This window comes from Schistocerca cancellata, chromosome 8, assembly GCF_023864275.1.
Source record: "Schistocerca cancellata isolate TAMUIC-IGC-003103 chromosome 8, iqSchCanc2.1, whole genome shotgun sequence".
NCBI lineage: Eukaryota > Metazoa > Arthropoda > Insecta > Orthoptera > Acrididae > Schistocerca > Schistocerca cancellata.
The window spans coordinates 425,750,568-425,764,406 of record NC_064633.1 but is presented as its reverse complement, the minus strand read 5'-3'; the positions used below and the strand labels follow the sequence as shown (position 1 = coordinate 425,764,406).

At 38.1% G+C, this 13,839-nt stretch overlaps 1 protein-coding gene across 2 annotated transcripts in view; it reads left to right on the top strand.

Moving 5' to 3' along the window:
- The window catches only part of LOC126094763 (3'-5' RNA helicase YTHDC2-like), a 287,438-nt gene that overhangs the window by 55,286 nt on the left and 218,313 nt on the right, over positions 1-13,839 (top strand). For both annotated transcript variants that reach the window (XM_049909315.1, XM_049909314.1), the window contains exons 4-5: positions 960-1,156; positions 12,208-12,374. In XM_049909315.1, coding sequence (XP_049765272.1) covers positions 960-1,156; positions 12,208-12,374 — 364 coding nt within the window. The remainder of the gene's footprint in view (positions 1-959; positions 1,157-12,207; positions 12,375-13,839) is intronic.

The window sequence follows — 13,839 nt, the reverse complement described above, 5'->3', positions numbered from 1 at the left end:
CAGTTTACAGATAAAATTCAGACTGTCGAAGCATGTTTACACTGAACATGGCCAGATTTTGTGATACCTACATGTCGACCAGCGAGACTTGTTTGGCAGAGTGTTAATTTTGTTTATGAGCCACTGCATAGAGTTATGATTAAAATTCAGAAAACAATGTTAGGTAACAGTATACCATCACTTTCATACAGCTTCAGCAATTTAAACAGTGCAATCCAGAAAAGTTCTCAGGAAGCACAAATGCTGTGTGTTCCATATTCAATTGGTGTTTGGAGTGACATCTTGTGACACTGATGGAAGCTGTGAGCTACTCCGCCAACCGGTCTGCCTGATTGCAGGACTAGTTTGGCATGAGTTACAGCCACTTGCTCGCTGCCTGACTCAAGTGGCTGTACAACACTGGTTACATTTTCTGTGTGGTCTTTTCCATAATTTCTCTTGAGGCCTCTTAAATGTTAAGTCCATACCAGAAAACATGTTTTTATCAGGACAATATTTGGTATGTCTTGCATTGCAGGTCATTTAGAAAGTTGGCAGTAGCTCCTGTCAGCCTCATGGTAGGGACAGCTCACGCCGGCCTGGCACCACAGTTTGGCTGTCTTACACCTATCACCTGTGCTGACAATCGGTGTATCCATTAGTAAAAAACCTATCAAACTCCCTACGGTAGTTCATGAGATTGGTCTGAATATACAGACAGAAACTGTGGTAGCAGGACTTTAATTCATATATGTATAGAAAGAATAGGTAGAATAAGAAGAAGAAGAAGAAGAAGAAGGAGACAGTGATGAAGATTAACTTACTGTTGTGCCGTAACTAGTATAGTAGTGAGAGAAGTACAACACATTGTAATAAATTGTATTTCTAATACCCAGAGCAGGGATTATATTTACATTAAAGCCTTAAATTTTATTATTCACAGTCATGTATATGCTCTTTAATGTGTTACATTTTTACAGTGAAGGATGTCAACAAAACAATGGGTCGGCTCAACAATGCCATACCACAAGTACCTCCATATTCCGTCAACCAAGAATTGCTGCCTTATAGGAAGCAGCTCCCAATATGGAACATGAGGGAGGAAATTTTGCAAGTTGTGAATAATAATCAGGTTGTTATAATTGCAGGAGAAACTGGCTCAGGAAAGACCACACAGGTGAGTGGTTTACTCTATGGACCTTTTGTTCAATGTACCATAATTTTGTTATTTATTTATGTGCTTCATCAGGAGATGTAAGTAGAGAGATATAAATAGGCAGAAAATTGGATAAAGAGAGGGCAGTAAAAGGAATCCACACGTTGATTGAGGCAATTTGTGAGCAAACTTGAGCAATTGAGGGGAAACAAAGAGTTAATGACAGTGACTACAACTTGACAAGGGATGGAGTGAATAGTACAGAGGAGTGTAGAGGGGCCAAAGGAAAAGAGAGTAATTTTGAATTAAACTGGGTGTAGCTGAGAGTTTGTTGGAAAGTCATTTTCCAAATGTGAGATGCAGTGCTCAGCAAAGGATATTTTTTGTTGCTGCTATAGACAGTTCATTTGCATTCATTTATTCTCATTGATCAGTTGGTTGTGGTTGTTGCAGTGTAAAATTCTGGGATTGGTCGGTTTATGGAGGGAAGTTCAGAGTTTTAACACACCGTTGAAGTCACTGGAAACAACTGACAAACTCATAAGGTACCACTAAGAATTCACTTCAAGTGATTTGAAGAAATGTGGATACTAAAAAACTTTGAGACCTCAACCCCAATACAATGCTTTAACCACTGTTACTGTTAATAAAGCATATATAGTCTTATAGGTTGGTTTCCTACAGATTGTGTACCTTCTGTCTTTGATATGGTTGAGTGTGTAGTTCTGGCAGTGCATATAGGACAAGTTTTGTAACTGGATTGCTAAAATTGCAAGAGACACAGGATGAGGGGACATACCTAGTGATGTTAGCATATCGGTCGAACAGTGCAAAATTATCGAGTTGTAGGGTATAGATATAGGCTAAAAAAAACTTTTTTCATGTTTATTTGTGAAATCAGATCAAGCAGAAATAGAAATGGGCTGCTCATCTCATTACAAACTTGTTTCAAACTTGTGACAATTATATGGAAAGTTAAAGTTTTCTTTACTTGATTTCTAGAAAACTTCAAACAGAGTTCCGCTGGCAGTTTTCAATAACTCTGCAAAAGCTTGCACTGCAATCTAATAAGCTGTGGAAACAAGTTACGTTAACAGAGAGTAGTACAATACTATCTTTCAGATTTGGAAAAAAAAAGGTAGGATTTGGGGGAGCAGTGCATATTTTGAAAGAAGTGCTGATCATTGGTACACTTCATGTCTGTTATTTGCAATTTTGAATATGGAAAGAAAAATTCTACATTTTTGTACTCTCTAAGAAAATATCAGTGTATCTTTAAAACTTACTCTTCATGGGACAATAATTCTTTGGGATTTATTAACAAATTTTAGCATTTGAGGTCAAATATGAAACATTCTCTTTCTGATGTTGCAGATGTAGTCATATTCACTGTCATGGTAGTTTAAATTTTGTATTTTGCATACTGAATCAATGAAAAGATTGCTTTCTGCATAATCTTGTATGTTTCCTTTTTTCATATTTTTAATGATTTCATACACATCTCTTCGTGGTATCGTCTTGGGTGTAATTCACCTGTATCTTGAACTCTCTGAAAGCAGCTCTTTCATTGACTTGTGCTAAAGATTAGATGTGTAGATCAAGTAACTAATGAAGAGGCACTTAATCTGAATTTGGGTAGGAAAGAGCTTTGTGTCACACCTTCATTAAAGGAAGGGATGTATGGTAGGATACATATTTAGGCATAATAATTTATTTGGTATAATGAAAGTATGTGGAGTAAAAATTACAGAAGTAATTAAAGCTTGAGTACAGTAAGCAGGCTCGAATGTATGTGGGGTGCTTAGTGTTACATAGATGCGTAAAGTTGTGCACAACAATATAGGCTAGCACAGAGGTCTGTTTCAAATCACTCTTGAGACTGATGACCACAATAATAGCAACAACTTCCATGTAAACTATGACATCTGTGGCTTAGTGGGTAACTACCAGATTACACATCTTTGAAGGCCCAGAATTTGATCCCCAGTTGGTACAAGGAATTTCCCCATCACTTATTGCTTCTTTCACATCTGGCATTGATTTTTAAATTAAAAATGTCAAATAGCTCTGTGATTTGGCGTTTACATTAAATTGTAGGTCCTCCTATGAAGGGCTAGGTAAGTCTTTTTAAAGGAGGCAGGATGGCTAGGTCATACCACCGTGGTTAGCAAAGCACTATGATGCTGAAACCAACATGCGTCTTGCCAAAAACTTAAAATTTTTGTTTCTCACAGTTCGTCCTGACAAAACCTCTCCATCATTCTCAAAACATCTCAGTCAGTCACTCACATAACATCACACCACTGCGAACAAGATACTGAACCACAGTCAAAAGCAGAGAGAAACACATACAGTTTATCACAGCAAAGAGACAGTATCAAAGTAAAGAGAAAATTAGTCACAACTTAATTATTAAATTGTTCATTCAATTTAACAACTGTGCTCAAGAGTTTCTCAAAACTTAACCATACTTAGTGATAGATTACAAGTGTGTGCTTAATGCATTAAGTATCTTCAGATTTCATTATCCCCATCTTGAAAGACAATCTATAGAGCTATACACTCCATAAATCCTTTTGTTAAGGTATCTACAACTTGTTCCTTGGAGCAGATGTATTGAACATCCAGATATCTTTCATCATACAACTGTTGCATAAAAGTGTATTTAATTTCCACATGCTTCAGTCATTTACATTCACCTTTCTGTAACAGACATATTCATGACTAATTACATTCATAAACAGTTTAAGTCTTGACAAATATTTTAATTTCTTCAAGAAGATTCTTCAACCACAGAATTTCTTTTGTAGCTGTTGCCAAAGCAATATATTCTGCTTCTGTTGGTGAGAATGAAACACATGTCTGCCTCTTTGTTGCCCAACAAACAGTATCCAAAATCCTAGAGTATGTATCCTGTTGTAGATCTTCAGCCCTCTTTGCTTCCCTGATCAGAGTCAGTGTGGCAGTAAAGAGAATTTGAATATTCCCTCTTGTAACACAATACCAACATCAAATGATCCTTTAATATAGCATAAGAATTCATTTCAGACCTTTGCAGTAGAATTACATTGCCTTATTTTGGTGTCTCCTAAAATAGTTAAGTGATGTCTAGTCTTGTAGTTGTCTTTACATACATTAAGAAGTCTATTACCGGTAATTCTCTGTGTGGTCTATTGTTTAATCATGTCGCCACAAGCACTTGGTCAGTGGTTTACAAGGTTTGCAGTCTTCTATATTGAAGATAAGCTCATTGAGTAAGATTAGGTTAGATTTGATGTACTTTTTATTCTGCTGAATCCATAGTTAGGAGATCCTCTAGGATAAAGACCTTATCATAAAAACAAGAAACATTTTGCCATTGGTTTCCTTTATATTAGTTGCCAGGAAGAATTCTTGCTCACATTCAAAATTTTGTTTCTAACTTATTTTTATTTAATATCAATGTCTTTGCTTTTAGAATCCCCTGCAATTAGAATATCATCTACAAGGTTAAATCAATAAGAATCTGCAGTTTTGCTTAATTATTTTTTGTTTGGCATTACGGCTTTGCATGATCACCAGCCATGATATGGCACCATTGTGTTTCTCTGTGATGGTTGCTGAATTATCACATCAGTCAGCTCTGTGCTGTTGCAATGTTAAGATGGCTGTGCCTCTCTCTGTTAGTACCATAGAAGAACAGCATTCTGTGATCCACTTTTTGTGGTCTGAAGGTGTACCTGGAGTGGCAATTCATAGAAGACTTACAGTGAAATACTATAACAGTGTTTTTTCACAGCAAAGTGGATTGAAAAGTTCAAAAGTGGTCGAATGAGTGTGAAGGATGGGCAAAGAGTGGGTCATCCAGCTACAACCACAACTGTTGTCCATGTTGAACAAGTCATGTCTTGATTTTGAAAAACAGGCAAGTGACTGTTGATAATGTGCCAACCCATATGCACATTAGTCATGGTACTGAATATGAAATCGTGCGTAAGACACTAAACTTTCACAAAGTGTGTGCGAGGTAGGTTCCAAAACAACTGGATAGAGAGCACAAGCATGACTGTGTGGGTTTGTGTTCGCACCTACTGGACCATCATGCTAAAGAAGATGACATGCTTCTGAAACAAATCATCATTTAAAATGAAATATGGAGTCAAAACTTCCAACCAGAGATGAGCTCTGATCAATAGGCAAAGGTAGCAGTGCAAATGTGGCTGATGCACAACCTGAAACCTTTTTTGCAATGGGTATTGGAAAACTTGTGCAGTGTGGACTAAGTGTATTGAAAAGCAGAATGAATACATTGAAAAAGATTTCAATTTAGATTTTGTACTATTGCAGATAATTATTGACTTACCCCCATACATAAAGCAGCAAATAAACATTATTTATGTATGTTTGGTGTCTGCTCTTTTGAATATGAACAAAAGAACAGATGCCATTCTTGATTGTGCAGCCATACGTATTGTGGTAAAGTGGAACAATTTCTGAAAGCCACAAATGGGCATTGAAATGAATTTAATGGTCACATGTAAAAATTTGTGCCTGACTGGAAGTCAAACCTGGATTTCATGCACTAGTGAGATGTCCCCTTGACTGCTTTGGCTATTTGAGCACACATCCCGTCCTACCCAAATACCCAACTTGTCATACACTACTTACATAGCACCCCCTGCCCACCATACTTACAACTGGCAGCCTCAAACTGATTCTGAGAGAGTGCATCTGCATGTAAATGTCTGAATGGACAGGCACCGTTCATGATCCCGCAGCCATACATACATGTGATGAAGTGAAATAGAGATTCTGACGTCGGCCACAGTCGGGCATTGAAATGAATTCAAGGGCGACAAATGAAAGTTTGTGCTGGACAGGCACTTGGACATGGATTTCCTGCTTTACGTAGGCTGTCACCTTTAAAGAAAGAACAGGAACCACACAGATATAAATATATACACCTTGACGGCCAGCAGTAAGTATGATGCACTGGTGGTGCTGTGTAAGTAGCTCACAAGAAGTTGGGGATTGGGTTGGATGGGAAGTTTGCTTGGATAGCCAAAGTGGTTAAGGTGACTGCTTGCATGAAGTAGGAAATCAGGGTCTGAGTTCCAGTCCAGCATGAACTTTCATTTTTCAACATAGAATTCGTTTCAGTGCCAGCTTTCAGCCAATGTCAGAACCTGTATTTAATTTCATCAAAGTAATATATGACTCATCAGAGCTTTCAACAGACATCTATCAACTGTAAACAGTGGAAAATCCAGGATGGAATAATAACAGTATTATGAAAAGGATAGGTTGCTACTTACTATATAGTGAAGATGCTGAGTCACAGACAGGCGCAACAAAAAGACTGAGTGTGACTTCGGCAGCCAGAGAAAGTGGTCATTTGGATGTAAGTTGTGTTTGCATGAGAGAGAGAGAGAGAGAGAGAATGTGTTTTCTAATTCAGAAAAGGCCTTTTGGCCGAAAGATTACTTGTAGCAGTATTCGTGTTGTGCCTGTCTGTGACTCAGCATATCCACTTAATCTGTCAACTTTAGATTGCCAAAAAACAGCTGCCTAGAGTTCCAAAGTTCATAGTGTCTGCTTCAGCCCAATATTGAGTTTCCTTATTATAAAAATTTTCAATACATCACATCTTGCAGCTCTTAGATGTTGAAGAAAATACATTTTTAAATGTTTAACACCACAGCTGCTATTTATCTACTGGTTGACTACGTTTGGGCTTTGCCCATTTTTACAAGCCACCTTCTACAGAGAATAAAATTTGTTATTAGTGGATGAGTCGAATGTGGATTATAAAGGTGTCATTGATAACAATGTTCATATGGTACTACTTATGTAATTTGTATTTATGATGTGTTTGATGTGGACAACTCTGCTTATGTCATCACACTTAAATGTACCTCAGATCTGCATTAAAAGATGTCACAATGTATGAGATGAATTAGGTGCCCAAGACATCAGTACTAGTTCACTATCATGCTCCTCAAACTACTATAGCATGAATCTCACTTTGTGGCACAGACAGCTGTCCAGCTGGTACATACTATCACCCTTGGGAAGACATCAAGCATTAACGGATGCAGCTGATCCACAGTAATTTTCACCTAGTCTGTAGCTGTTATGGTGCCTTGGAATTCCAAGTAAAAGTCCCGCAAGCAAAAAACTGCTGCCACTGGCCTGTGTCTGTTGCATGGTTCATGTTTTGGGCAGCTATTTGCCTGGATGATGACATATCCAGACATGACCATCAATCTGGTGTAACAAAAAATGTGATTCATCTGACCAAACAACACATTTCTATTGGCCCAAGGACCAATCTCAGTGATGCTGAGCCCACTGAAATCATAATTGATGGTGTCAGTAGATCAACAAGAGAACATTTTAAGGGTTGTCTGCTGCAGAGCTTCATATTCACAATCTGTAGTGAATGATGTGCTCTAAAACATTTGTGCATGCACCATCATTGTGGTCTGTCATTAGATCTGATGCAGATCACTGCTTATCCTGCTGTATAGATTCGGGAAGTCTCTGACCGCCATGTCATGTGAGGAGATGTGGATGTCTAACATCTTGGTGCCAGCTCTTGGTTTCATTGTCTTTCACTATTTTCACTAGATGCCCGCCACTACAGGATGCAGATAGCTGACCAGCTGCATAGATTTTGTGATGCTTCTTCCCAGGTGCTGGTCCATAAAAATCTATCCCTTTTCAGAGTCTCTTATGTCAGTTGACTTCTCCATTTGAGGCTCTTGTTGTCACTATAATGATTTTCCACTCATCTTTGCTGTGCTTATATAGTTTCCTTCTCTTGTCACATGCCATCCTCATCAAGCTGCATTCAGTCTCACTGTGGACAGTGGGCATAATGGGCAGAAGCAAAGGCAAGAATTAAAGGTAGAGATTCATCTCATAGTTGAACTGTTGAACAGTCAACAAACATTCAAACAAGACTGAAATTGTTGCTAAGCTTTCAGACAATGTCCTTAATATGCAAAACTGCATAGTCTCACCACTGCCGCACTCTGAAAGATATGAGGCTGATAACTGGAAAATTGTCTCATTTTCTTCAAATGTTGCAATATGTGAATGCACCAAAACCCAGTGGCAGCAATAACTGTGGCTGTGTCCAAGTCCAAAACACTTCCCCTTCTGTTTTTGTCAGAGGGGAGACACATAGCTCTGGTAAAGAAGGATTTAATTTACTCAGTCTTATCTTGAAGATGTAGAATTGTGTAACTAAATTGCACCTAAGATAATTTAGCACTTCTTAAACCTAGAATACATATTTTTCTGTTTTAATCTTACTGTAACTCTGTAAAACATTTGAATTGATATTTGAATGGCTGATATTATTACATATGTATCCTGACCAGATACAATAAAAGGAAAAATGAAATGGTTACTATGGACATGCGAATGCTTCATTCGAAATCTATTGTACTACATGATGACAAAACATTGTTAAAAAATCTCAAAAAGTTCTTAACAGATTTTATTCAGATTTTTATGCTATGCTTAAATAAACATTCAGACAGACATAGGATTCTGTTCTTTTTCAATACATATAATATATAAAAAGGAAATATTGCTAACACAAATCGCAAAAAATTCTGGAGCAGCTTAGTTCACATTTTTACACAATATTCTGATAAACATTTGAGCCAACATAGGCTTTACATTTTCTTAGATGAAAAAAAAAAGTATTATGTGATAACAGTATTAGCAAAAATCCTGAAAAGTGGAAGAGTTATTTACTTCACATTTTATACAATACTCTATTAAAAATTCGGATTGACATATAGTACATATTTTTTAAACAACAATGTACAGATTTTTTGTGAAAACCAACTGCAAGAAAGAAAATGCTGTGCTCTGATGTGCTATGTGTCTTGTGATAATGTGTGGTATTGTTTCCTTTCTCACAGTCAGTTTTAAGTTTTATAGTAGGGAATTTAAACCATTACACAAGTGGTTTCTCCCAAATATATTCTTAATCTTTATATATAATTTTAAACAAAAATTCTCTACACAACAATGTGGTTTTGTTTTACCTCCTTGCAGCCGGTTTTGATATAAAACAGGAGGGTAGTATTTACGGGTTGTTGGCCAGTACTAGTACAGAATCTGAGCCATTTGAAACTTTGTAATCCTACCCATTCACAGATTAAAATGATGCATAATACTGTCATTGAAGCTACTGTCCTCACAGGTCCAGCAGGTTGAGAGGTCTCTCTCATACCCGTATACCAGCGTTGCCAACCAATTTACTCATTCATTTTAATGACTTCATTTCCCAATCAAGATTTTGTTTGCAATAACGGTAAGCAAGGCCCGAGGTCAGAGAGAGGGAAGAAGATGAAATGGGCCGGGGTGGGGGATAAATAGGCATAGAGAGGCGGAAGGAGGAGATGAACAGACTGAAGGGGGAGGAAGAGATGGAGAGATATAGGAGGTAGGAGGAGATGGACAGAGAGAGGAGGGAGGAGGTGATGGACAGAGAGACAAGGTGATTGACCATGAGAGAGGCAGAAGGGGAGATTAGGATATTATCCAATCCCATATTCCCATATATATTTAGTAAACATGAAGCAATACCAAGCACTAGTTTACTATGAATATCTGTTTACTATTTGGAAGGGAAACAGAGGAGTACAGTAACATCTCTACAAAGATTCAATTTCACAACATTTTTTGAGCAAATATTCATTGTTCTTAAGCTTTTGTCATTATGGGCTGAGGTAAGAAGTAACGCTGTCCTCGGTACCATTTGGATTACCCTTCATAGAACCAATAGTGAATAAATGCCTTCAAACTTTGTGTTCTGCCATACGGCAGGTCTTGTCATGGGGGAAGCCTCGTCAGAGAGGTCCACCACATCTTTGTGTTCTGCCATATGGCAAGTCTTGCCATGGGGGAAGCCTTGTCAGATGGTCCACCGCATGAGCATCTAGGGAGTACAAATCATTCCAGTGGTGGTTTCCCGTTGCTTTCCACTGGTGGTGATGAAATGATAATGAGGACAACACAACACACAGTCTCTGAGTGGAGAAAATGTCTGACCTAGCTGGGAACTGAACCCAGGCCCCTTAACGTTACAGACAGCTGTGCTGAACACTCAGCTATCGGGGCGGACATAAATGCCTTCAGATTCATAGTAATTGTCTCTGTCTCCAAAGTATGATTTAGGTTGGCTTCCATTCTTATTCAGTTCTAGCAAATTTGCATTTCCCACATGCACATATGTGTTTATTCTTCTGCTCAATACTTTCTATCTTGCTTCTAATAATAGACCAGTCACTTAGAGGCATGATGGGCGAAGAAGTCTGGCCATATTTGCCATTATGTACAGCATCACTGGCACATATGTAATTTTTATTTGCTTGTGGTGTCTTTTTTGGACATTATTTGAGTACAGATTCACTTTTTCTCCTCAACCTTTGTGAGAATCCAGCGTGAGTGGCAAGTGATGAGTGTGGTGGACATGGGCGCTAAGTAAATATTGTGTGACAAGTGGGGAATTTGGGTTGGATGGAAAGCGTACTGGGATAGCTGAAGCGGTTAAGGTGACCACTTAACGTAAATTGGGTAATCTGAGTTTGAGTTCTGGTCCAGCACAGATTTTTATTTATTGCCATTGAATTCATTTCAGTGTCCAGTTGCTACCAATGTCACAATTTATTTCATTTCATCACACACCTAACTGATTTCTCGTCAAATGTAGTTACTAAAAAATAGACGAAACTTCAAGATTTATTTTTCATGTTTACTTTAGTTATGTGATAGATTCACAAAGTTTAAAATAAAGGTGATAAAAAGTATAATTCTACTTTTAAAAAAGTGTGAGTTGAGTTATTGACCAGTTTCTTCCTCTTGAGCTTCCAAAATTCTATCCCACTCAACAGACTTGACATATTTGTAGCAGAATTACAGTAAACTGCAAAATCTAAGGAGTATATTCACTAAATTATGTCAACATGACCTCATATTGGCTGAGCCATTCATGACAGTAGCTGTTACTTATGCAAATGTTTCTTTTGAAATAATTCTAGAAATTGACAATAGAAATCAGCACCTGTCAAGGGGCAGGTAGCAAGGCATCCATCCATTGTTCTCACACAAAATGAGTCCAGTTTTTCGAGTGACAAGTGGCTCACGTATCAAGAAAATCGTGGCCCAAGCTGTACTCAGGGCCGGTCTTTTGAACACAGTGTTGTGGCCAGAGCTATGCTTGGGCTTGGTTTCCAGAGTGTTAATCTCTCCACAGAAACAACCTTTGTCTCTTTTAATGATTTCATTCCATCAGAATTTTTTTTTTTTCAAATTATTTATATGTAGATTTCATCAAAAGAATTTGGTGTAAAAACCATTACTCAATTTTTATATTCCTGTCACCATGGAAAATATTATGAAAAAAATGGTACCACTGTTTGAAATTTACTCAGGCATTTCTTTAGCATGTATTTCAAGTTCCAGGCTTAAAATAGAACTTTGATCTTACTTAAAAGTTTTGAGGGTGACAGAATTGTTGTCAAATATGAAACATTTTGTGTCTTCTCTCATAGATTTACCTCTGTCCATCTTCATTCCAATATAACTTCTATAGATTTTATACTGACCTTAACTAAAGGATCTGTTCTATGTATCCTGCCTAAGAGTTAGTTTGAGGATGAAACCTAGAAAGTGTATGCAAAAATGAAACTGCTATTATTGTAGGAAGTAGGAGGGAGTTTTTGTGAAATTTGACTATATAGTATGGAGGTACTGACAGAATTAAACTTCAGTTGGGCCAGGAGACATTTCAAGTGGCCAGATTAGCAGAGCATTGTAAGAGAATACATGCTTCCACAGCAGATTTCACTGCCGAAATGTTCCCAGGTTATCAACCAAGTATCAACATTGTCTTGAAGAAAAATTTCAACATTTTCCCTCTAGCCATCTTCATGCAAAGATGTAAAAATGTTCGTGGATGATAGTGCAGTGATTCAGCTAATAGCCCAAGAAGAGTTCACCATTGCTGAAGCATTTTCATTTGTAGCCTTAGTTAAAAGTGTGTTAATTGCTTTTTGATATGATTTTAGGTTCCACAGTTCATTCTAGAAAATGGACATCTGACAGGAAAAGCATGTCGCATTATATGCACACAGCCACGTCGATTGTCTGTAGTGTCAGTTGCTGAGAGAGTGGCTGCAGAGCGTGATGAGAAGATTGGGGAGGCTATTGGATATCAGATTCGCCTAGAAAGCAGGTAACTTGTAAATCAGTGTGTTGAATGTACCTAAATTAGTTTGTTGAAGGCCTTGGTTTTTACTACTACACTTTTTCATTTGTAAGTTGCTAGCTGTTTTGCATGGTGTTTGACAAGTGTTAGTGATGTCAAATTTTTAAATGTGGAATAATTTCTTCTTTTCTTGTGTAGTGGCATTAAAATTAATTCTTATTCTCCATATCAATAATGCTGACTAGTTAACAAAGGTTCAGTATATGAAACAAGTTCTCAAAATACGTGACTGACTTGAAGACTTCTCAATGATAGAATCCACTACAGTACCTTGGATAATGAATGTTCATCAGAGATAAAGGTTATATCAGGACGACCCCAGAGAAGTGGGGTAGGACCATTCCAGATCTCCTTGTACATAAATGAGTTGTCTGGTAGGATGAGCAGCAATCTGACACTGCTGCTGGTGTTGTTGTGTGTGAGAATGTGTTGTTGTTGAGGTAGTGCAGGGGAAATTCATAATGATTTGGACAGAAGTTGTATTAGGTGTTGCTGGCTACTTGTTGTAAATGTAAGTCAGAGTGTGATATTCAGATACAGTTGTGATGATATACTGTTTTACAAAGTTAGTCCTATTAAACATCTTGGTGTAAATTGAAAAAAACATGAAATGGACTAAGCACAATAGATGTCCTCCTCCGTAGTGTAGCGGTAGCATTACCGCCTACCACGCAAGGGGCCCGGGTTCGATTCCCGGCAGGGGACTGGGTGTTGTGTGTCCTTCCTCATCATTTTCATCATCATTGGCTCGCAAGTTGCTGATGTGGCATCACCTAAAAAGGACTTGCACTACGGCTGTCGAACTCCTCCGAATGGGGCCTCCCGGGCAACAATGCCATCCGATCATTTCATTTCAGCACAAAAGGTCAGTTGTAGGGAAGGTGAATGGCTGACTGCTATTAATTGAGAGAATTGTGGGAAAGTGCAGCACACATTTATAGGAGACCGCATACAGAATGCATGTGTGACACACACTCAAGTACTACTTGAATGTTTGAGATCACCACCAGGTCATATTAAGGGGAGACATTAAGACAATCTAGAAGCATGCAATTAGATTAGTTACCAGTTGGTTTGTTCAATATGAGAATGGTACCTAAATGTTCCATGATTAGATGGGGATCTTTGGAGGGCTGAAGATGACATTTTCACAAAATGTTATTGAGAAAGTGGAGGGAACCAGCATTTGCAACAGGTAGCATGCAGAGGCATACAGGCAGTAATGTTTTCCTCCGCTGTACACTGCACAGTGACTTGCAGAGTATGTATGTGGATGTAGAAGTCAGTGGAGGAAATGGTTTCATTTACCAGCAATGACACTTCAAGGATATGTGATAGTGATGTGAGTGATGTCAGCAGAGTATTTCCTTTGTCTACATAGAAATTGTACGCAAATGGATACAGCTCTGTGTTTGGAGTAAGCGGTGTTCAT